The sequence below is a fragment of the Hippocampus bargibanti genome, linkage group LG13, assembly GCF_051943395.1.
Source record: "Hippocampus bargibanti isolate YZ-2025 linkage group LG13, ASM5194339v1, whole genome shotgun sequence".
NCBI lineage: Eukaryota > Metazoa > Chordata > Actinopteri > Syngnathiformes > Syngnathidae > Hippocampus > Hippocampus bargibanti.
In genome coordinates, this window is record NC_142746.1 from 10,839,222 (window position 1) to 10,864,352 (window position 25,131).

General features: G+C 41.2%; 3 protein-coding genes across 9 annotated transcripts in view; 2 read left to right on the top strand and 1 right to left on the bottom strand.

Annotated features, from left to right (window-relative positions):
- The window catches only part of zcchc24 (zinc finger, CCHC domain containing 24), a 48,303-nt gene extending 42,553 nt beyond the window's left edge, over positions 1-5,750 (bottom strand). Inside the window, exon 1 of the mRNA XM_089012525.1 lies at positions 5,253-5,750. Coding sequence (XP_088868651.1) covers positions 5,253-5,495 — 243 coding nt within the window. The 5' untranslated portion in view covers positions 5,496-5,750. The remainder of the gene's footprint in view (positions 1-5,252) is intronic.
- An 886-nt stretch (positions 5,751-6,636) lies between these two features.
- On the top strand, positions 6,637-17,204 carry LOC148889301 (annexin A4-like). 3 transcript variants are annotated; one of them, XM_089012523.1, is made up of 15 exons: positions 6,637-6,786; positions 10,966-11,256; positions 11,525-11,607; positions 12,098-12,445; positions 12,528-12,615; positions 13,664-13,758; positions 14,191-14,304; positions 14,413-14,503; positions 14,777-14,856; positions 14,948-15,004; positions 15,080-15,173; positions 15,469-15,564; positions 15,882-15,940; positions 16,357-16,479; positions 16,587-17,204. In XM_089012523.1, the coding sequence occupies exons 2-15, from the start codon at positions 10,968-10,970 to the stop codon at positions 16,644-16,646; spliced, it is 1,677 nt and encodes a 558-aa protein (XP_088868649.1). In that variant the 5' UTR covers positions 6,637-6,786; positions 10,966-10,967; the 3' UTR covers positions 16,647-17,204. The 3 variants fall into 3 exon arrangements, with proteins under 3 accessions (XP_088868649.1, XP_088868648.1, XP_088868650.1); XM_089012522.1 differs by having other exon boundaries at positions 6,640-6,786; positions 10,963-11,256; XM_089012524.1 differs by having other exon boundaries at positions 6,640-6,786; positions 10,963-11,256; positions 12,245-12,445.
- Positions 17,205-23,067: 5,863 nt separating this feature from the next.
- The window catches only part of LOC148889302 (disks large homolog 5-like), a 52,723-nt gene continuing 50,659 nt past the window's right edge, over positions 23,068-25,131 (top strand). For all 5 annotated transcript variants that reach the window (XM_089011859.1, XM_089011860.1, XM_089011861.1 and 2 more), the window contains exon 1: positions 23,068-23,828. In XM_089011859.1, coding sequence (XP_088867985.1) covers positions 23,522-23,828 — 307 coding nt within the window. In that variant the 5' untranslated portion in view covers positions 23,068-23,521. The remainder of the gene's footprint in view (positions 23,829-25,131) is intronic.

Below are 25,131 nucleotides of genomic sequence, written 5' to 3' on the forward strand. Positions count from 1 at the left end.
ACCGTTTAATAATAATCCAATCAAATCCAAATAATAATTATATATATACGACCCTATATATATATATATATATATATATATATATATATATATATATATATATATATATATATATATATATATATATATATATATATATATATATATATAAAATAACAATAATACATTTCATTTCTAAGCACCTTTCAAAACTCTCAAAGACACTTCACAGTCAACTTTTTTTTTATGACAGTATGTATTTCTTCACAAGTTATGTCCTGGCTAACTGTACCGTCAAGTAAAGTACAGGACGTGTAGTAAATCACACCACATTTTTTATAGTGGGAGCTGTGGATTGATTCAGACGTCACACTACTGAAGTGACATACACGTCCCGCCACTGAATTTTACACAGCCACTGAATTTTACACACGCATCAACCTATTCGGACCAACTGTATGTATGGCAAAATAACTAAATAAATAAATGAATATTAATACTAATAATAATGATAACATGATTGATGATGATAATAATAATAATAAGAAGAAGAAGAGTAAAGACAGAAAGTTGTTTTTTGTGTTTTGATTGCAAGATCATTGCACTCACTGGTCCATTTTACTGAAGGTAAACCCTGAACCCTTTTGTCCGCATTTCACAGGTTAAGCAACCTTCTCACTGACCTGAAGTCAACATAAGTGAAACCACTGTCTCAGGTCAGTTCTTACATGCTCATAAAAGCACAGAAAAGTTTACATTAGCAATTTAACATAGTGTAGTTTGTACAGCTAAAAAGGGACCAAGAATGAAAAGCCACCAAGTTTTGAAGATTGAAGCGAGATACACTTAAAATGACCCTAAACTTTATTGAACATTTTAAAATTATGTTTGTAATAAATATTTCCTTTCCTCTCTCTAATTTGTGCATGAAAAACAAGAAATAAGTAAATAAATAAAAAAACATGGCTGTTTAAAAAAAAAAAAAAAAAAGACTAGATCTTTTCTCATTAAATTCAGAACATCTGGCCAGGGTCCCAGCTGTGCTCACGAGTTAGAAAAGTACTAAGCAGGTTCGCAAATGAGAAGAACAGGACTTTACAGATGATGAGTCATTGTAAACAAGATGGAAGGCATGTTCCTTGGCCAGCCTGCGGAACATCAGCGATGTCACCAGAAGCTGCTGGCTGTAAACAAGCGGCGGTCAGTTTGTCTTGTCGCAGAATGCAGAGAAGCATGCCGCTGAACCAGCTGCGACACTGAAAATGCCAACTGAATATTAATCGCGGGACAAAAGTCCCCCACTGAGCTTCATTTCACCTCCTTCGATCGAAAGAAAATTCATTTGGATCATGTGAACGTCACTCTTTCAAAACTGTCCTCGAGTCGCATCTTGCCACTTATGACCCAACGCACATAAGGGAACTTGGGAAATGTAAAACAAATGTTATAAATTGAATTTATTGTGATATAAACCTCATACTCTTAGCTTATGAACATCAGCCGCGATTACAGATGGATCCATATGTCACGTTATGGCCATATTGGGAAAGACCATGTTTAAAGCTCATATTAATTTGGATCCAGTCTCGGTAAATCTTCATTACCTGCACTATGAGGCACTTCGGAGTATAAGGCTTATCTTTAATGAAAGGCCTATTATAAATAGAATAGAAGCTACAATGTTGGCTGCAGTTGTATTAAGCATCCACTAGATGGATGTATCCTAAATGGAATAGGCTTCATGTTTTTCACAACTGCAGCAGTTATTGCAAAGCACTTTACATAAAATGTAAGTTGCGCCTTATAATGAGAAAAATATGGTAATTTGGTTCAAATCTCGGGCCTTGTACCCTCCATCCATGTCTCAAGCAAGTCTCCTCTGCATTTTTCAAATAAACTTAGAGTATGTCGTCTTGGTCATGTCCTCAGCAAGTCATTGTGACCAAGAGGTAAATAATCCAAAACAAGTCAACATTCATATGATCTCCTTCGTCACGTTACACACATTGTGTAAGGTTGGCACAGACCTCGAGTTAGTGCATGAAGCCCAGAAACAAGCAGAGTTGGGCCTCGGTTCAGCCAGTTGCTCATATACTGGACTTGTAACGGGACCGTCTTGAAATTGCGGGCCTGGTTAAAAGTTTAACGAAAGGTCTGTCTTCAATCCCAAACCAAAAATACTTTTTTTTTTAAACTTAGACAGATGTAAGCGTTTGACAGCTTTTCGAAACGTTCAGATTTGCTTAAAACTTATCCGGAAATCATTTAGTTTTGTCTTAGACCATAACACTTTGGACTTAGATTAAATGTGACAAGAATGACAAAAGAATAAATGCTTGGACTTGGTCTTATCTCATGTCCACGATTCACCGACAAGCGGGCCAGTTCTGTCGTGGGCTGCTCGCTGGACTCTCTGGAGGAGGTGGGCAACAGACGGACGCTAGCTAAACTAAAAGCTATGATGGACAGCCCCTCCCACCCCCTCCTGCCCACCCTGACAGCACTGGGTAGCTCCTTTAGCCAGAGACTATTACACCCGCACTGCAAGAAGGAGAGGTACCGCCGCTCGCTCCTACCGACTGCTGTCAGGCTTCACAATTCTCAATGATCACATGTGAAAAAAAGAAAAAGGAAAAAAAACAAAACTGGACACTTGTAAATATGGGTTGTTGAAATATATCAAAATGCATTTCTTGATTCTGCACTATGTACAGTTTGTTTTCTCTTATGGAACGGTTTTGCACATTTACATTTGCACAGTATACAGTTGACATTTTTATGTTGTTATGCTTAGAATATCTTGTTTTCTATCCTTTCACCCCACCCCAACTCCATCCATTTTCAATTGCTGCTGTGGACTGCAAATTTCCCCATTGTGGGACGAATAAAGGTATTCTGATTCTGATTCTGAAACCCTACATCTGGCATGAAATGATTCATCCTCTAACTGCTGCCTTTACAAATAGTTGCAATTTGCAAAGCCACATAAAAGCGAAAGCCCCAGTGAGTGAGTTTGATGGGATGCACAGATCAATTCATCCTCATCACAGAGGGTTCCAGTGTCTGGGAAATAATGTTGCTGTTTAATGTTGCATTGCACAGAAACCTAAAACTTGGCAACCTGTCCGTGCTTCCATGCCAGATCTATATATCTGCAGTCTGTTTGCCATGGACTTTCGAACCAGATCCAGCTTTGAGGCTGTGTTCATTTATTACACGTTGTCACTATAAATCAAGCATCACGGTCCTGTCCATTCTCAGGTTTTCCATCCGCCATGCCTTTCAGCCCCGGGTATTACTCTGTTATGCGGTACCATATGCGCACACACGCTTGTTTGTGTATTCACTTCGTGCAGTTGTTGTGGTGCTACTTTGAGAAAACTTCATTCTTTTGTTTTCCCTCTCCAGCTGGCAGACCAAAGCACGAGTGATTTCACACAAAGATGGGGTGCAGTTGTGAGGTGAGTCAGCGTTAAGCGGTTCGAGCACAGTGTTTTTTTTTTTTTTTTTTTTTTTTTTTGGGGGGGGGGGGGGGGGTGATGGATATGTACATCGGTTGCTACAAAAGCTAGGAAATAATGTCCTGCGCAACCAAGCAAGAGAAGGCATTTTTTTCCCCAGATTTAGGATTGTGGTGTCGGCACATCAGGGGGCAATCACGCTCTGTTGTTTTAAAACCAGAGCTGTTCTGCCTGCTGGGGTGACCTGAGCAAGCATAAAACTGCAGGAAGTTACAAAGGAAACAACGAGAGGTTAGGGTTAATGTACCTTGGAAACAAAAGTCCAAAGACTATCACAATATATTGCATGTGTGTCTTTTTCAATTAGAACTTAGCTATGGACACCATGCTGATACTAGTTTGAACTTTTTTCACATTCATGTCTTGAAAACAATTGCTCATCTCATCATCAAATCTCTGCGGTGGTTTATTTAGCTTGGCATCGTCGACGTAGAAAGTTGCAAAACCCCGATGCCCCTAAACTGTTTCCAGCCCGTACGCACGCTCTCTCACTTTGAAACACATTATTCTCATGTGGATTGAATTGCATTACACAATTGCGTGTAATGCATTGTGTGCACACCCATTCTTCCAAGGACTGTTTTACGTTAAGTGACGTTGATGGCTCTTACCATAATAAAGAACACAAGCACATCTACTTTGAGTGTTAAAACAGCAGTATAACAAACACACTAGGATTATAAGCAGGGAGTATGTCTCAGATCAAGTGCTGTGTTTGCAATATGAAGTTTGTAGTATCAGGTTCATGCCCAGCATACATTAACAGTGTGTTTGTCCCTAAAATTACACCGCACTTCAAAAATAGACAGTATGCAAACACGGCTTGATTATGTTTGCCCGGCTGTGTCTATTTGAAGATATTTAAAAAAAACTGTGGACTGCTCAGCTGACCTGGCTATGTCTAAAACTAGTCCAAATCCATTTAGCCTCATGCAAGTCATTTCAGGCCAAGTCTTAGATATCTGCATTATTTGTGAAAACCCCAGCAACAGGTTTGAGTTGCATCCCAGTCTTGAGGGGGGGGGGGGTCATTGCAATCCCTTTCCTATTTGAAACTTGGACCTACTTGAGAATTGGTCACATTTTTGTATCATGTTTGCATCAATTTTAGCATGCCTTTTGCAGTGACGTGCAGTCAGTGGAGGCAGGTGAGGCAGTGCCTCACCTGTCATCATGGAAAGCTGTCATGGAAATATCAAATGAAAAAAATAAATTAAACAGTTATATGTATTTAGTGATTTGTACTTTAAAGTTCTTGTCCATTTAACTTCACCGTTTTAGAATTTTCACATTTACCGTTCAAATACTAAGTAGAGACGAGCAGTGAGGCACCATCTGGCTGATCCTCACCATGGATTGCGCAATCACTATGCTTACTGTGCTGGCTTGCTCTGCAGTGAGACCGCATTGCTGTCCTTCTGCATATCGCTATTAAAGCGTTCAAACACGTTTAGTATATGAACTAAATTTCTACAGTTTAGCTGGTGTATATAATGTAGAGTCATTGTACATTATAAACACTGTACTACAGTTTGTATGATGTTGCTAAAACTTCATAAGAACATAAGGGTGGCTGAAGTCATGGTCCATATAAAATGATCACAGCGGGTGCATCCTACCAGAATAGTCCGGGCTGTCCTGCATAAAACATTCCCTGCACAGGCATGCCTCCAGCTAGGTTACTTTAAACACACTCACTCCCTCCAAAATAAATGAATAAATAAATAACAGACCGCTACACGTAAATGTCACCTCATTGCGTTGCAGTTGAAAAAAGTTGTTGAGATAGTTGGAGTTGAGAGAAGAGCTCAGGTCGGCCGAGGCGGGACTCTTGCTGAAGTTGAGATCCGGGTGGGAAGAGTTGGGTTCGGGTCTGAATGCGTCAAATGCGCTGGTCTGGTGGTGGGGGTCTTGCAGGGAGAGATAGACCCAGTTGAGGAGTTGCGCAGGCTGGTACACGGAGGCACTCGTGTCTATGGCAGACAGTAGGCTCATCTTCAATCCAAAGGGCTGAACTCGATTTGCCACCGCTGATACTTTCAATGGAACTTGTTTCTTGTGTGATTTTTCTCCTCGGGGCGAGATGTCGAGTGGTCCTTTTTGATTCCGTAAAAAAGAGCCCGTGTACGCTCCTTACGCCCGGAGCCCGGCCCCAGTCAAGTCTTAGCAAAAGTCATCGCGCTAATATGTAAGTATAAAAACTTTCCCCCTGTTCCCCATAGTCCGCTATCGGCCTTTATTGCAGAGGGGTTGAGCGATCTGCTTTGAATATTAAATAAGGACGGTGGGAGTCATCGAGGACGCTGGCCAATCAGAGCTTGGCCCTGTAAATATTCATGTACGTTGTTTGGACCCATATCTCTTGTCGGACAAATTTATTCCTCCAACACTCTACCGCCACTAAATGATTTTATCACACTAGCGATCGAAATTTTACACAAAGTGTACTTGTGTTTTGTTTCAAGAGGTGACATCAGCAATACTGTGGTCTCTCAAATTAGATTTCATATTACTACTGCTGACGTGTTGTTCAGTCTTTACGTCATAATAAAACAAAATTATAAATGAGGCCGCTTGTTGACTTGATGTTGATTGAAATTACTTACCACCCAATGAATCAACCTGCAGATGGCAGGGCAGCTCATATATTTTGTATTTTGTTTTTCTATTTTCATTACTTTCATCACTTTGCTGCTGTGAAATGTAAATTTCTCCACTGTGAGACTAATAAAGGCAAATCCAATCCAATCCAGACGTGAAAGCCTAAAAAACGTCTCCCTCTAGTGGCGTATTGTAGTACAGGCGGTACCGTTTTTGCACCACATAATAATAATAATAATAATAATAATAATAATACATTTGATTTATAAGTGGCTTTCAAAATTCAAGGGCACTGGAATACGAAACATTATCATCTAACCATACACATTAACCAATACAAATATTAAGAAGCATTAACATTGGTTAATTTGGAAAATTATAGAATTTTGTTATTTGGAGGAAAATTATTTTTTCTTATTCCATAGCTTAAAAATTAAACCTTGACAAAATCAACCTTGACATTTGCGTTCTCATTTACATATAGGTGGGAAAAAATGCATTGGTTACTTTATTTAGCGTTGTCGTGTTTTGACAGCGACGTGACAGGCAGCACAAGTGTGACACACAGATCGGTGGGCGGGTCCTCCCTTCGAGATGGAAACTCTCGAGTGACCCGCCCACGGAAAGCCTCAGACGTCGTTTACCAGCACCCCGATTACACCAGGAAGAAGTTGAACAGCCCCAAGTAAGTTGACATTTCCCCGTAAGTAAGCTTGTTTAGGACAGTTGGTTTTATTTGCTTCTATAAAAGTTATCTGGAGACATAGCGACTATTTTGGGCAACGTTTCGTGGTGTAACGTTACTCTTTTTTTGCCCCTCCCTTGCTATCTCGGCCCCTGCATGTTTATCTTTAGTTCGACTAAAAAAGATTGTACGGCCAAACTGAGTCTGGGCACATTTTTTTCATCCGTCGCCTTCTTTCTAGGCGTCCAATTATGCAGGTCGGATATAATTAGGCAACCGTGTCGTGATTTGTTTTAGCGCGAGGCACAGTTGGATTGGCCTGTCCAAGCTTGAAGTCAGATAAACCCCAGCAAAGCTAATCTACAGTGCAATACTTTACTGTACTGTACAATGCATGTAAATTGTTGGTCTTCTTAGCTGCCGTGCGTCGAACAGCTTTTGTCTCTTTGTTGACTCACTCATCGTGACTACAATGAAATGGGAATAACAAATAAAGACATTACACGTTGTACTTTGTTTCGATATAACGGCATCGCCGTTTTTATGCCCTGTTATAGTGTTATGATCTGGCAAGTATGCATGATTTGTTTCATGTTAATGATGGAAAGGGTTTGCGAAAACATCGTTTTGTTTTTCAATGGTTAAAACTGTGTATTACACAAATGTACTTTTCATTAAGCCGTGTGTATAAAAATTAACTTCCAACGTGTACGTTTTAAACATGTTTGCCCACTTAAAAAAAACTTGATTTGTGCCCATACTCATACTGTATACCCTCTGAGGTCACATATGGAAGAAATTTATCGTTACATGAGTTTAACAATTTCATGCACTCTGGAACCCCATATCAGTGCTCCACTGGAGTAGCCATTGTCCCTAAAGTTGTTTATTATTCAAGGAAGCTAAATAACTAAATGAAATCCTCCAATCCCTCACTTCATAAAATGATAAAATAAGGAACCTAAAAGAGGAAATACCATTTTTGGAAGTAATATCATGAGTTTTCAGGAATGTGCAAGATACTATTTTATGCTATACGTCTGTGTAAGCTCTCAGTCGTACAGGAGTGGTCCATCGATGAGAAGGTTTCTTCAGCCATCATCTGTACAAATGTGAAGGTTTCGGACGTTTCGCCTCCTATCCAAGAGGCTTTGTCAGCGAACTAAAGCTGCTATGCTATGTCAATCTATGACCTGTTAATGTGTGACATTTAATAAAATCTCATTTTGTGATATAGCAGATAGTCTGTGTAAGCTCTCAGTCGTACAGGAGTGGTCCATCGATGAGAAGGTTTCTTCAGCCGTCATCTGTACAAATGTGAAGGTTTCGGACGTTTCGCCTCCTATCCAAGAGGCTTCGTCAGCGAACTAAAGTCTGACTGGTCGTATCGGCCCTATTTATATATCCCTAATATCCAGACATGGTAGCGCCGGACACAGCTATGATAGGTCCCTACTCTCAGGTTGGGGGGGCAGAGGACCCCTCCCTGTGGCCCCACTGATTGTTCCTACATTCCTGACTAACGACTGGCCTATTACCCCCACTCCCACCGGTATCACCTCATCAGCATAACGACCCTCATCAGCATTACGAAAGTTGCCTAACCTGTTTTGCCGAAGCAGGCTATTGTATGAACGATCCAAATTGAACCTCACCCCACCAGACCGGTTTAATGAAGGATTTTGTTGTTTTATAAGAATCGCTTCTTTTACCCCCCTTTCAACCCATCTATGTTCTTTCGCTAAGATTTTAACCTCATTGTCGTCAAATGAGTGGTTGCTAGTTTTTAGGTGCAAATGTACTGCCGATTGAGGTCCACTTATATTATCGCTGCGATGTGTATAAAGTCTTTTTTTGAGAATTTGTTGAGTCTCCCCAATGTACTGCTCTTTACAATTTTCATTCTTACAATTTATGGAATAAACTACATTACTTTGTTTTTCATTTGGCAGCCTATCTTTTGGATGCACTAATTTTTGCCTTAACGTGTTTATCGGTTTGAAATAAGTAGGAATTTTATGTTGCCAAAGGACTCTTTGTAATTTTTCAGAAACTCCTGCAATGTACGGTACTGCTACTCCTCTTCTTTTTGTATCTTGAGAATTATTGGTTTCATTCCCTATTCTTTCTTTCTGACATTTGTTGAATGACCACTGAGGGTACCCACAGTTAGTGAGTGCTCTCCTGATATGTTTTGACTCCTTTTCTCTACCTTCAGTGCTAGTTGGTATTAGTTTAGCCCTATGCTGGAGGGTTCTGATAACTCCTAGTTTGTGTTGTAAAGGGTGGTTAGAGTCAAAAAGTAAGTATTGGTCAGTGTGCGTAGCCTTCCTAAAGACTTCTGTTTTTAGCGCTCTGTCCTCTTTTATAATTACTTTACAATCCAAGAAGGCTAGTTGGTTCTCTTGAATGTCCTCACAAGTAAATTTAATGTTGAAGTCTACAGAGTTGAGGTGATCTGTGAAGGATTGAATTTCTTGTTTCTTAATTATGACAAAAGTATCGTCCACATATCTAAACCAGTGTCTAGGTTTTGTCCCTGGGAAGGATGTGAGGGCCTGTTTCTCCATCTCTTCCATGTAAAGATTAGCCACTATGGGTGAAACTGGTGAGCCCATAGCACAACCATGAATTTGTTTATAAAATTTTTCCCGAAATTGAAAATACGTAGTATTAAGGCAGATTTCTAATAATTGGCAGATGTGATCCGGTTTAAGTTTGGTTCTTTCATGCAGAGAAACATCCGCCAGCAGCCTCGTCCTCACCACTGAGACTGCTGCTGGGGTTGGGACAGATGTAAAGAGAGAAGTCACATCGTATGATGCCAAAGTTTCCTCAGGTTCCAATATGAGGTCTTTGATCCTCTCTACAAACCCTGTGGTGTTCTCTACGTGATATTCTGTGTTACCAACCAACGGAGCTAAAATAGTTTTTAAATATTTGGCTACATTGTATGTAGAGGAGTCAATGCTACAAACAATGGGTCTGAGGGGGAACCCTTCTTTATGTATTTTTGGCAGGCCATAGATACATGGCGTGGCCTCTCCCGGGTATAATCTAAAATACATCTGTTTGTCTATATGTTTTCCTTTCTCTAACTTTTGGAGACAGTCAATCATTTCTTTCTTGTATCTATTGGAAGGGTCCCTTTTTAGTTGCTCATACGTGTTAGAATCACTGATTAACCTATTTATTTTGTCTTCATAATCCAATGTGTTGAGAAGCACTGTGCATCTGCCCTTGTCTGCTGGCAAAATAGTAATATTTTTGTCTTTTTGTAGAGTAGTTAACGCCTTTCTCTCTTCTAATGTTATGTTGGGTGGAGGAAGTTTGGCACTACTGAGAAGAGCTGATATTTTAATGTGTAGATCATCTGCCTCTGCATACGAAAGTTTTTTTATTTTTAATAGCCGATTCAGTAGCTGTGATGTAATCTATTGTAGGTATAGTTTTAGGAGTCACTGAGAAATTTAAACCTTTGGTAAGTACCGCCTTTTCTGTCTCTGAGAGATCTCTGTCTGACAAATTTTTGATACAATTCTCCCTTGCAAACTGTTCATTCCTAATTTTTCGCGTCTTTACCAGTAGCTGAGATTGTTTCAGTAAAAGTAATTTTTGAAATTTACCCTTTTGTCTCTCTTTGGTTTTGCTGTGGTGCCTCATATAACCGGATTTAGATTATATTATGTAAAGTCTGTAGTATATGCCACACCTGCAACCTGCAAATACCAGTAGTAGTTAACGTGAGTAGCTACACGTGCAGCGCGCACGTAACATATTAAGGACCTGTGAGATTTGTTAGAAAGCAATGGACTAGCATGCCTGCAGTCCACACGTCTCCAATTGAAAACCTGGAGTGTATTATGAATCGTAAAATACGACAACAGAGACCCCAGACTGTTTAACACCAGACACTGTACATCAATCAAAAAATGACCAACAAAAAGTTCCTCAGTTTGAACATTAAATATTGTGTCTTTGTGGTCCATTCAGTTAAATAAAAGTTGAACATGACTAGCAAAGTATTCTGTTTTATATACTACTTCATTGGAATTCGATTTGTAGCTTTTAAATGCAGTAACTGAAATATGTACCAGACACCTGAAACATGAACACAGTTGTACCATATAATATTACGCCCCTTTACTGCACTTACTATCTTCTCTTTTTACTTAGAAGATATGAGTTATCCCGGCTACCCTCCTCAAGCTGGTGGATACCCACCACAAGCAGGCGGCTACCCACCACAAGCAGGCGGCTACCCACCCCAGGCAGGCGGCTACCCACCCCAGGCAGGCGGCTACCCACCCCAGGCAGGAGGTTACCCACCCCAGGCAGGAGGTTACCCACCCCAAGCAGGAGGTTACCCACCCCAAGCAGGAGGTTACCCACCCCAGGCAGGAGGTTACCCACCCCAGGCAGGAGGCTATCCACCCCAGGCCGGAGGATACCCACCTGCACCTCCACCTGGTAAGACATTTTATCCCCATTTCAAAAGCCAACAAACTGCTCTGCTGTTTCTATGAGACACATGTAGCGCTGTCCTCAGTTGCTCCCCCTGTTTTCACTTATACACTGCTCCCTTTTTCTAAATTCAGCACTCTTAACGACACATCGGAAAGTTTCAGCAAGAGGAGTCATCCCTCCACTCATTGTCCCATTCTAAAATTTGTAACGGTTAGTCATTTCGAATGCAATGCAATGTGGGTAACAGTTGAATGTTTGTTTTGCGCCACAGGCAGCTGGGGAGGTGGGCCTCCTGGCGGATATCCCTCCATAGGTGTGGACAACCTCACCAACCCTGGATACAATGCGGGCATGGTAGGTTGACTTTATGAAGAAATGCTCCTATATCTTGAAAATTATTTTGCAATGTCTGTAATAAAACAACATGATCAAGATGGTTGCGTTGAGTATTGCAGTTAGAATGAATTTCACATCCATAACTGGACTATTGCGTCTATTCACTGGATGGTAAGTCAGTTCCTGAAGTCATCATCCTTAAAAAACAATACAACTTAGCCTTGCTTTTCTTGTATTAGTCATCTTTCTTGCATGAGAAGAAAAACAGCCCAAGACATGAAAGCTTGCCCATTTTTTGCCATCCTTTCTCTTTTCTCATTCTTTGTCCCGTTAGTATCGTTTGAGATGTCAGAATTTCCATTTCACTGCATAGCATGCCATACTTACTTTAGATACTTGTGTCATAAAGCATTTTAACGTTTTAAATACATGTAGTTGTTTATCATTAAAACATTATTCATTTCACTCTAGAACCATATTACAGAACACTCATCTTTCCAAATTACAGGCCAGCCAGATATGGCAAGGAGTAGGGTGTTTTTTACCAAACCCCTCCGTGTACGCCGAAGCCCCCCGGGGATACCCGCCTGTCTATGCACCAGGCAGTTACGGTGCCCCTTTCCCTAACCAACAGTCATATGGCCTGTACCCGCAGCCAGGAGGAGCCATGCCTCAAGGCCCGGGGATGGGCTACCCAGGCCAGCCGATGCCCGGCTACCCTCGTGCACCATCTCCCAACCCTACCGGATACGGAGCTGCACCTGCGCCCATGCCGGGGTATCCGAAAGTCCCTTCTCCAAACCCATCGATGCAAGCTTATGGAGGCGGTGGCATGCCAATGGCACCACCTGTTAAAGTAAGAACCAATTGTGGATAAAGATACGGTTTGGATAAATAATATTTTATTTGTTTTTGGGGGTGGATTTGTGTGATTGCAGAAAGGGTTCAGAGGGTCAATCAAGGACTTTCCCGGAGCAGACCCTCTCAAAGATGTGGAGGTCCTGAGGAAGGCCATGAAAGGCTTTGGTGAGTAACTTGACAATTCTTGATTTCCAACCTTGTTTCTCCTGGATCGGTTGCGCTGATTTATCCCGGTCAAGTCCACGCTCAATAATTTTCCTGATATTTGACGATGCAAAGAGTGTCGTAACAGATTTGGGATGCCAACTGTTCATCAGGAGACAGTGACATTTCAAACCCTCTTTTGGTGAAAGCAATTGACACTGTCCTTCAGACATTTGTGTGTGGAAAGACACTCTCCCTCGTTCGCTCGCCACAAGCAGCGATGCAGGCTCCATTCACTGAACGGGACGATCATATTTCTTATGTAAACGTTGGAAATTGAAAACCAAAAAGAAGTCTTAATCTCATCTTCTATCATGTGTGCATTTAACACAAGCTTGGAAACACAAAACGCAGAGTGCATGTGTGCTATAAATACATAGCTCTAAGAGTCTAAAATGTGCATTCCTGCTTTAAAATTCCCTTTCACACAGGCATCATCCCACATCTATCACACCTCTTTTATTACTCTGGCATATGATTTCCAGGCTGACTCCATCCCCTCTTTTACCAGCAATATAAAGGGATGTTATTATTTTATACACTTAATTTGTGTTCATGATGTCTCTGATCCACTGGAGAAAATGATGCTTTCCTCCGCACCTCTTTCATATGGATTGGCTTAGCAGTTTTTTTTGACAACGATACTAGTGCAGCGTGTTCTACCGGAAACAAATTCCTTGTGTGTTCTACATACTTGGCAATAAAGATGATTCTGATCCTGATTCTGATTCATGTAATAACGTGTTTGTCTTGTACTCAACCATCATAGAGTACATGGCAGGGTCGTTAAGATTGCACAACTGACCATGTTTGTTGACCATTACGTGAAGCGCTTTGTTACAGCTGCAGCTGTTGTGAAAGCGCTATATGAGTTAGGCTGTTTTGTCTTTCATTGTGTTTTAGATTTACTACTCAATGACTCCAACTATGTATTATTATTGTTTAATTTTTTTATTAATTCATAAAATATGTGAGTTTAAGGACCAATTGGCATTTCATGTGTGTGCAGGAACTGATGAACAGGCCATCATCGACTTACTGGGGAGTCGTTCCAACAAGCAACGTGTTCCTTTGCTCCGTGCCTACAAAACCTCCTATGGGAAGGTAAACCATCCCGACTGTCCATGTGTATTAACACTCTCATTTAGCGGGCTCACATATATATACACACACACACACACACACGCGCGAGCACACACACACACACACACACACGCGCGAGCACACACACACACACACACACGCACACGCACACGCACACGCACACACACACTCACACACAAAATTGCCTGGTTCTAAAATGAGAAACTTCACAGTTGATAAAATAGTCTCTCCACCTTTAAACAGCGTTGTCCATATCGAGAGTCAAGCATAGCTTACATATAGCTTACATAGCTTATAGACGACAGGTGCTGCAAGCAACACGGAAAGGGGGCCAGATGAAAAATACTCAATGCTTATTTTAGATTGTTTTTAATAGCTCAAGTAATTGATAAAAAATGTATTTGATTATTACAAGTCCAGATCTATTTTCAGGACCTGATTAAGGACCTCCACTCTGAACTCTCGGGTGACTTTAGGAAGCTGGTCATGGCCACATTGAAAAGCCCGGCTCAGTTTGACGCCTCTGAGATCCACAATGCCATCAAGGTAAACATTTGCACCAAAGGCTCTGCGTGCACACTTTTAATATATTTAATATGTCAATTTGAATAATGCCGTGTGATGCGATTGTAATGCGCCATGCGATCCCCACAGGGCGCTGGAACCGACGAAGCCTGTCTGATAGAAATCCTCTCTTCTCGTTCCAATGCCGAAATCAAGGAGATAACCCGCATTTACAAAACAGGTGAGGCGCTTCGAGTCGGCTGGTTCACTACGAATCACCATGTTTGGTTTCTGTTTGAAAAGCCCAGCCGTGTCCAGCTTTGTGCGCGTTCACATGTGCAGAAAAATGAAGGTATACTTCCTTGAAAAATGATTCACTTTGTCCTCTGCTCCTGTGGAAAATACAATGTGAGACACTCCTGAAAATGATCAAATCTAGTAACATTTGTTTCTCCTGTATTTATTACTCCTGCCATCCGGCACTTGTGTGGTTCACGTTCTAATCTCACTTTAGAATTCAAGAAGTCTATGGAGGATGCCATCAGCAGTGACACCTCAGGACACTTCCGTAGGCTCCTGATCTCCCTTGCACAGGTACAAGAACAAAGAACAAACAAGAGAAAATGTTTGTTTCCAACTGCATCGAGACCTCAACGAATCTCTTCCTTTTCCACTTTCCCTCCAGGGTAATCGTGATGAAAGGCCAAATGTCGACATCTCGCTGGCCAAGCAAGATGCTCAGGTATCTTCTCATTACACAAATGCATATGTAGTTTATTAATCACCATTTATGATAAGGTTGCAACTGTCCTCCTAGGCTCTGTATGCAGCTGGGGAGAACAAGCTGGGAACGGACGAGTCCAAATTTAATGCCATCCTGTGTGCCAGGAGCAAACACCACCTTGCGACAGGTAGCCACTAAAAGAAACACAATGTCCATCACTTTAACTAAATTTTCTGTTAACGATAAAGACGTCTACCACTCAGTCATAAACCGTGTCGGATTGTCATATTACCGTTTCAATTTGTAATTATGTTTACCACCAATATTGCTCTTTAATTGGTTCTTTTATATTTTCTTTATCCGTGTTAACAATATACTGATAAAAGCAGCAGTCATTATGGTAAATCAGAAACTCCATCTTTTTATTTTGTAACCATCGCGTCTTAATCTCAATGTATTTTTGTCTTGCATGTTGCATGCAGTTTTTTTGGAGTACCAGAAGATGTGCGGCAGGGATATCGAGAAGAGCATCAGCAGGGAGATGTCAGGGGACTTGGAGAATGGCATGTTGGCTGTGGGTAAGTGGGACAAAAATAACATTCAGTCAAGCATTTTCCACATGATTAATGCCCGCCTTTTTTTTCCTCTTTTATTTACATATTTTTTTGCTACCATCAGGGTAATGGTACTGTAACCGATTAAGAGTGTCATTCCACTTAGTCCACTGCCATTTATTTTTCACAAATGGATTTTCATTGTGAGCTCTGTGGTGTGCATGTTGCATGAACCTTCATTTTTGTTACAGTTTTCGTAGCTTTAAGGTTGTCACATTTTCATCCTGTCATGATTAATCTACTATTAAAAGAGTGTTTATTGTGCATATTTTGTATTTCAGTGAAGTGTATTAAGAATACATCAGCCTACTTTGCTGAGCGGCTTTACAAGGCCATGAAGGTGAGACTCATTCTGAAGGACCATATATATATATATATATATATATATATATATATATATATATATATATATATATATATATATATATATATATATATATATATATATATATATATATATATATATATATATATATCATGACTTAAGGGTTATTTAAGTCGTTGCTAATATGATGATGCCAATCCAATGATGCCTTGGCTATTTTATTTTCAATAGAATCATATATTTTGCACACACTTAATTGACTGCATGCGACTTTGCTGCCTCCTTAAGCCAAATCATACATAAATATTTTTGACACACTCTACTCGTAATTGTGAAGTAGTAAATTCAACTAGTCGACTCGTCTGTATGTAATACACATACAGGGAAAATTTACGATTTCATCCATTCTCATCATGTCTGTGTGTGTTTAGGGGGCTGGGACGAAAGACACCACTCTTATCCGAATCATGGTGTCCCGTTCTGAGGTGGACATGCTGGATATCCGCCAGGAATATGTGAAAAACTATGGCAAGTCTCTGTACACGGACATCTCTGTAAGTATTAGTACTGATCATTTCTGTCTCATTAACTAGTCAAGCACGTGGATACATGGGAGGCGAAGCAACTGTTGAATTCAAACATCTCTTAACCTTTCTCACAGGGTGACACATCAGGAGACTACAAGAAGCTCCTTCTCAAGCTGTGTGGTGGAAATGACTGAAGCAATCATATTTCGCAGGCCTTCAACATTTAATCCGCTTTGGCTTTATATTGTCAAAGCAATATACACACGCTGAAAAAGTGCATGCAAGCCAGTGTCTTCAATGTTTACCGTAGTAACCTCAAATTGCCACTCGCATTACAATGTGTACACAAAAACTGTTCTGATTTTTTTACATGCTGAATGTTAGAGTTAAACATCAGAGATCATTACATGTGAGAAAAAGTTTTATCTATTTTTTAATATATTAATTGTTTATTGGCTTCATATTCGCCGTTGCAATAATGTGCTAGATGCACATGTGCCTTTATGACCAAATATGTCCTATTTGGTTCATGTTTCAAAAGTTTCATAATGTTCAACAATGTTGAATTGAAATGCACAAGTGCCACAACATATCTCACCTTGCCATGTAATCTCTATTGCAAGTCTACCTTTAGATATTCGTTGTTGTTGTGCTTTACCGTTTAGGAGCATATGAACATAGACAAATGTAGTTCACACATTTACCAATAATTTTATATTCACGGGTCCCAGAAAATAAACGCTGAAAACTGACTGCTTTTTGTCTGACGAAAATACAAATTCAAATGAATATTTTATTTCAGTAATGAGGAAAAAATGTGTACTTGCTGCTTTTAGTGTGCAGCTAATTGTTGTCTAGAATGAAGAATGTGTGTGAGTGAAGATTGTCTTTCAAGACAAGTGCCGGAACATGCAAATGGTAAGAAATATAATGTCCTTTCATAGCGTGTCTGGTAGTTACAAAATCTCGATCTGTTCTGTCAATCTTTACCTGTGCCGTATTTTCTCTCTGTTCCTTCTCATGATGAGGTGTGCCCACTTAAAGGACAACTGATACCACTTTTTAGTTTCCTAACTGACATCAGAAAAACTTTTTATAGCTTTTAAAATACCCAAAACACGCAGTATGATATTTTTATTCAAATGCAAAACACCAAAAAAAATAATGACTGAAAGTATCCAAAATCTGCAAAAAAAATGAGCTGCGAATTGGGCATTTTCAGAAAGTCCCGCCCCTAGTTCGTGATGTCACGGCAAGACGTCTTGCATTGCTGGAGAATCAAAACAATGGCTTCAGATTCGGAGAATATGCTTTCTTGTTACACACCCAGTTATACGTCTGTGTAAGCTCCCAGTCGTACAGGAGTGGTCCATTAATGAAAAGGTTTCTTCAGCCGTCATCTGTACTTAGTACAGATAAGGCAGACTAAGTACAGATGACGGCTGCAGAAACCTTTTCATCGACACATCCAGTTATGAATATAATTTCAAATAGTTCTGAAGAGGAAAGCATACATGTTTGCAATCGATTACAGAAGTACTTGTGTATCAATTTGAGCCGTCAGGACTGCAATGTAGCGTCCCAGAAAATGCACAAGATGGCCACCGAGCTGTTGTGAGGAATGAATCAGCCCGTTTCCACAGGCTGATAAATTCCTCACGTGGAGCTTGGACACCCTCTTCTGGCGCAACACGAGGTTTTCATACCAAACAAGCATTGACGTGATGGAAGGACTGCTACATTGTGTCCTTTTTGTTCGGTTCCTTCAGTGACGTCACTACGGACTCGTCACCAACTCAAAAACAACACTTTCGGAATATTCAGCGCAAGTCTTAAAACATAAAATATAGCTATATGCAGTGGAATCTTTGTAAAATACGCTCAGTAGAAGTCATTTGAAGCCATTTTACAAATTATGGACACAACTTGCCCAGAGACGTCGGTTGTCCTTTAATACCAACAATGAAGAGGCTCCAAAGTAGCTACACCAGTTTGCTATCCTGGTCCACGTGCTGGGAGTCAAATCCGCCTCCTCGCTTTTCTACCATTCACGGGGGAATATCCACATTCTCCAAACCAATAACGAGACACTCTTAGTGTCCATGAAAGTGAACTATTCAAACAGGCTCTGATTCCATTTTCTCCACATTTGCTGACTGTCGTCGCCGTTAGGGGGCAGCAAAACACTGAAGTCATTCTCGGGACAGTGAATTTTTCACACAAGAGCATGGATAATGTTAGCAGACGTCATGATTACTGTTATGTAATATTTTGACGTCATATTCTAATTAGCCATTGATTTCTTTTTTTCCCAAGCCCATATCCTCATTAGAGTGAGCTACTACCTAACACTGACAAGTGCTTTCTTCAGTGCTTGTTTGTGTGGCTGCACAGTGCACACCAACATGCCTTGTGAGCCTCATCTAAAATGCCGTGGTCGACACTGAGGTGCATTAAGCTGGTTAGCTAGCAATAGTACAACCCATAACATTGGAAGGGAGGGGGAAATTAATGGCATCCCTAAGTTTATTGCGTCATGTTTAACAAATCTAGCATGTCCTGGAGACACCCCTCATCCTAGTCATAATTTTAATCAAGATAAGACACCCTCCCACCATGCTTGCTAGGCAATGAGTTTGTGTGGCCGGTGTAATCAAGTTTTCTTCTAGTCAATTGCTGCCCATATGTTGCAGGAATCAACACAATGCTAGTTTAATTCGTGCAAAACAAATAAACTGAGTTATTTAATTTGATGCCTCATCTTATTGCTCAAGGGACACCCTCGGCATGATGCTCCAATCAAAGAGTGATGTCAAGGACATATGTGACGGGTGTCACAACAGTGACTGTCTTCATCTCCACGATGCTGCCGTATTAATGAAGACGAGACGCGTGGATGTGTCTTTTTATTTCTTTTATTTCTGCAACACTGCAACACAGTATGGCAGAAGGGATGGGTGAAGTCGCATGGGTTTCGTCTTGTGATTAACCTGAATCTCCTCGAGATTGTTCTGGAAACTATGGGCGGGACATAGTGCCACACTGTGCGCCGTTGCGTCACTTCCTTCATAATTTAATAACCTAAGTGTACAACTCCGTTACATACACCCCCCTTAAATTATGCAGAAGTGAGGCAACATACACACGGAAGACAACAGAAAGACCAACAGGCAAAATAGACAAGGTTATCGGGCAAGGATGTACAAGGAAGCTGTCTAATTATGTCGCTCATCTGACCAACTACGTCAGGTGACTGGAGTAAGGGATCTGTCGCCGGTGTGTCAGGGTCTGTGCGCTCGTCGGAGATGCACTGTACTGGGTCTGGGAAGGAACTCTGTCCCCACTAACATAAGTGGCCTCAGCTCGCACCTGCCCATTCCCCTCTGTACAAACTACATCACCCTGCATAGCACTACATAACTGTGACAGACTGGAGAAAGGTATCTGTTGCTCGTGTATCAGTTGTCTGTGCGCTCGTCGTAGGTGCACTGCACTGGGTCTGGGAAGGAACTCTGTCCCCACTAACATAAGTGGCCTCAGCTTGAACCTGCCCATTCCCCTCTGTACAACCTGCACCACTCTGGATTGCACTACACAACTGTTACACGGTTGGGAAGCCTCTACCTCTACCAACACACTCATTCAAAGGTGTGCTACTTGTTACATGTAAGGAGCTCATTCTTAGCCTTAACACACAAAAACACGTACATGAAAAAAAAGCACACTAATTGCAAAACAGCAGGTAGACAATTAACACACTACATGTATTTCCAAAACGGGGGTCGACACACCGTCCACCGAGTGATGGGACTGCACAGCGTCTTCATTGTGCAGCATCGCGGTCCCGGTCCGAAGTGGAGAGTCACTTGTGATCCGGGTCACGGCACCAATGTAACGGGTGTCACAACAGTGACTGTCTTCATCTCCACGATGCTGCCGTATTAATGAAGACGAGACGCGTGGATGTGTCTTTTTATTTCTTTTATTTCTGCAACACTGCAACACAGTATGGCAGAAGGGATGGGTGAAGTCGCATGGGTTTCGTCTTGTGATTAACCTGAATCTCCTCGAGATTGTTCTGGAAACTATGGGCGGGACATAGTGCCACACTGTGCGCCGTTGCGTCACTTCCTTCATAATTTAATAACCTAAGTGTACAACTCCGTTACACATAGACAATGTCCATCCTTGTCATCGTGTCAGTAATATTATAACCCCCTTAAAACGTGGTTATGCAGCCACTGTAGAACATCAATTACATACTATAAGATCATGTTACAAGTGTTGGCATCTTTATGGAGCAGATGGAGAACAGACAGTGGAACCTCTGAAGTTGAATGTCTCATAATTGGATTGGATTGGATTGGATTTGCCTTTATTAGTCTCACAGTGGAGAAATTTACATTTCACAGCAGCAAAGTGTAATGGGTTACAATTTGGAGTTGAGCCAACATTGTATTATAAAATGTGTTAAAAAACTAGCAAACCATCGACTGACTCCAAAATAAAAGTGTGTTACAGAGATCTATAGCTGAGCTAATGAAAGCTGTTTCTGTTTCAGATCTAGCTGAGCTAATGAAGGTTGTTTCAGTTTCTAAGTGCTATTCTGGAAGGAGAGGCTTTACTTTAGCCATTTTAATTTGAGATTATAAACAAAAACAAAAATCATAAAAAGTCAGGCTGGACAAAAGTAGCCCAAAGGAGAAAGTGTCTTAGCGGCACAGATCTGACAGCACGGGAAAATAAAATGTCATGATTTCTTCAGATGGACCCAAGTAGGAGTAAATACAATGAAAACAACAAGAGCCCCCAAATTGAACCCTGTGGAAGATCCAACGATGAAGGGAAAGAGTGGGACTCAGAGCAACCATGCTTCAATTCAGGGCCCTGATTTACTTTCCCAGCGTTTTTAGATGGATGGAATTAGAACAACTGTCAATGTATTGTGTGCCACTTTTGAGGTTCCTCTGAAATTATCTTCTTTCATCTGAGTTGTCTCATCCCCAAATCTGTTGAACAAGCTCCCCGTCAATCATCAGAGGGGACAGAGAATCAACATTTAAACACAAACAATGTTAGATAAGGAAAGCATCAGTCTGTTTTCTGTATCCTCAAAAAAAATGCTCCAGACATGAGTGCCCAATCTAGGTTTGCTGTGGGGACCGGCTTCTCTTTGATATGAATGAATCCTTATTAATTTTTCATCTAAAAGGGGAGCACATCGCACAGTCTGTATGTGCAGCCAAAATGGCAGACAGAGAGGAGGGAGGGTGGGCGAAAGAGAAGAAGGGAATTGGAGATGTCACAATGAGATTCACGGTTTGAGAGAAGTAACGCCTGCAGACAGCTGCTTCTGTGCCAACAATCTTGAGAGTGGATGGCATACATCATCTTTTTTTTCGTTGTATTTCACAAATGCTAATATAATTTGTCAGCACTCACATAGGTTTTAAAAACGCCCCCCGCCCACCTTCCACCTCACCAACACTCAGACACAAGCACACACACACTCAGGGAAATCTGTTGGGATGTTGCAGCTTGAATGGAGATGGTACACGGCGCATACGCCTGTGGCTACAACAGCATCATTATGTAAGCATGTTTTTTTTTAATCTGCACCTTTTACACTTCAAAATGTTGAATATAAACACGTGATCAACTATTTGTATGTGATTAAGGTTCAGTGTCACATGCAATTAAAAAGTAATTGGATGTCATAAAATACAAATAAAGTGACAACATATTTAACTGTATGTAAAGTACACCTATCTATGTGAGATAACAATTTATTTTTTTGGAAGTATATGAACAAACAGTGGAATGCAATTTCTATTGTTCAAATATGAATGTATCATGTTTAATTTTTCTAATTCCATTTTTTAATGTGCAACTTCAACACAATACTTACAGTATATATAATAATAATACATTTCATTTACAAGCGCCTTTCAAACGTATTATTGTTAATTCTATATTTGGTTTTATGTGTAACTGTTCCTTCATATTACACTGAATCCATTTTAGGTGACGGATCGATGTGACCAATATTACATTTAATTTCATAAAATCAATTGTAAATACGTTATTTGTTCATTTTTGCACACTGGATCCCATCCCAATTTCATTTGTAAAGAGCTGCTTTCCTACCACCTCCCACCCTCTCATGAACATTCTCAACTTTTCCCTCTACTTTGCCCGTGTCCCCTCCTCACTCAAACTGGCTGCTGCGACATCATCAAAAATCATTCATAGTTCAAACCTTTGAGATTTACACATTTTAACTAATGTGATCTGAGGTTTTAGCTACTGTTTATTTGTCTGTGCATTAGTCTTTTGGATGTTTAGTTAAATCAACAATTAACCAAAACATATGTAGATAATTTATGTAAATCTGATATATTTATTACATTTTATATATATGATGAAACGCAGCATCTACTGTGACTAAAATAATTGTACACTGCAATTCTATCGTGATGTTTTTTATTTCGACGTAACATGAGGTCACGCTCACGCCCATTGAAGAAACAGGCGTGATTTTGCCTAGCTCCGCCTCTTTTTCCATATACGGGCCTGAGACGGCGGCTTGATTGACAGCGGACAGCAGCTGCCGAGTTGCCCAGACATGGCGGAGGATACAGTGGAGCAGAGGCTCAGCGGCGGAGTTCCATGACTTTTTTTCCTTTTCCTTTCCATGTCCCTTCCCCAGCATTCGAGTCGTCCGCGGACGCGTTGAATGCTCCCCAGAAGAGAGAGAGGGAGCCGAAAATGTGTCGGTACTCGGGAAGGAGGTGGAAGACGACGTGAATCGCCACACGCGAGTAAGATGGGACAATGTATCGCTGTTTAGGGCAGTCAACAGCCCCGGGCAACCAATATGGCTCCTTGTGCATTTCCCACTACTATGCTATAGACATCACTCTCCAGATGCCGCTTGGGCTCCGGCGAACTAACTTAAGTTCCACAGTCCCTCGGTACTTTTGATCGCTTACGGATATTCCAGCGCATTAGCTTTTTTAAAGCTAAAAAGGAGGCTTGGCGCTGGGGGCAACTACCACGGCGCGTAGCAATGGAGCCAAAGCACAAAGAGTTGCTCGACCAGTGCCACCAGAACTTGGTGGAGTCCATCAAGGACGCCGACCGAGTCATCGAGCTGCTTGTGGTCTCGGGCGCCCTCAGTCAACTCGACCGCTTCGAGCTGGACCAGAACTGCTCGTCCAGCGCGGAGAAAGTTGAGCTGCTGCTGAAGATGCTGTTGAACAAGGAGACCGACCATTTCCTGGACCTGTGTGTGGCCCTGGAGAAGGCGCACCCCGACCTGCACGCTGCAGTCTTTGGTGGTAACAATGGTGGAGGGCCCGTGGAACACAACACCGGTAAGACAGCCCTCTCTCAATGGGGAGTTTTGGTTGGTTGTGACTGGGGTGGTCTTCTATAGTAACACTGTAGAAAATCACCGGAGGTTGATTTGCTTGCAGAATTTTGGTCCATCCGTATTCAAGTTTGAGGTTTTCCAGGTATCAAACTTGAATCTCCCGAGCCATCCATCATTTTGTGTGTGACTCCAAAGCTTGCCGCAAGTTGTCCATCAGGCTTGGTCCGCACATATGGATTTTTCGAATCTTAAAAGATTGTTTGAATATGTGGCAGACCTCACCCACACAGAGAGAAAACCATTGATTTAAAGAGGAAGTCAGGTGAAAACATGTCTTCACAGTTATATGTTCTATACACCCCCACTAGTCCAAACGGGGTATTCTGATTTTGCATTTGTGCAATATGAATTAAACAGGAATACCTATTCTCTTTTTCGCCCATTAATCTCAGGGGCCATAATTTTTGCCCTCCATGAACAGACCCAGCAAGAAACCTAACCTCATCTTGAGACCAAAGCTAGAAAACAGGTGGGCCATAACGGGAGATACCTGAGACATACGACACTCTGATGTAATTTAAAGTTGACACCCCGGGACAATTTTAAGTGTTCAATCAGCCTGCCATGCATGAAATGTGGGAGGACACCGGAGTAACTGGCAACAACACACACCAGCTCAGGGATAACGTGCACACTCCACACCAGGAGTTCAGAGCTGGAATTGAACCTGGTTCCTCTGCACTGTGAGGTCGACGTGCTAACCACAGGGCCGCCCGTCGCCGTGATGATATTAACTCATTCACTGCCAGGAGATGTGAAAAAAATGTGTCCAATCCAGTGCCAGGGTTTTTGTCATTTACACTCAAATTCCAGGAGCCACAGAATATTGAGTTTCAGGACTACATAAACATTCAATGCAGTGCAAGAAACCTTAGACATTCTTTTTTTCATCAGAAAAAAAAAACAGTTACTTCCTAAGTTAAATGGGTCTGCAGTGATCTGGGCTTGAAATTGTGCCGGCTATACAAAATAAATAAATAAATAAATGCATTTATATAGCGCTTCAACAACAGCTGAAGCTGTAGCTAAGCGCTAACATAGAAAACGGGGAAATGTGGCCCCCTTGTGGAAAAGAGAAATCATTGCCAGAGGACATGGCCAGCACCTTATCTGCACCCAAGCATTAAAAAACAACACCCGAACACATTTGGGAATGGCGCTACATGTCATATTTTCAATTCCCGAATAAATTCAGGAATGGCAGTGAATGAGTTAAAAAGTGGTAGAGAATTGAAATTTGCAAA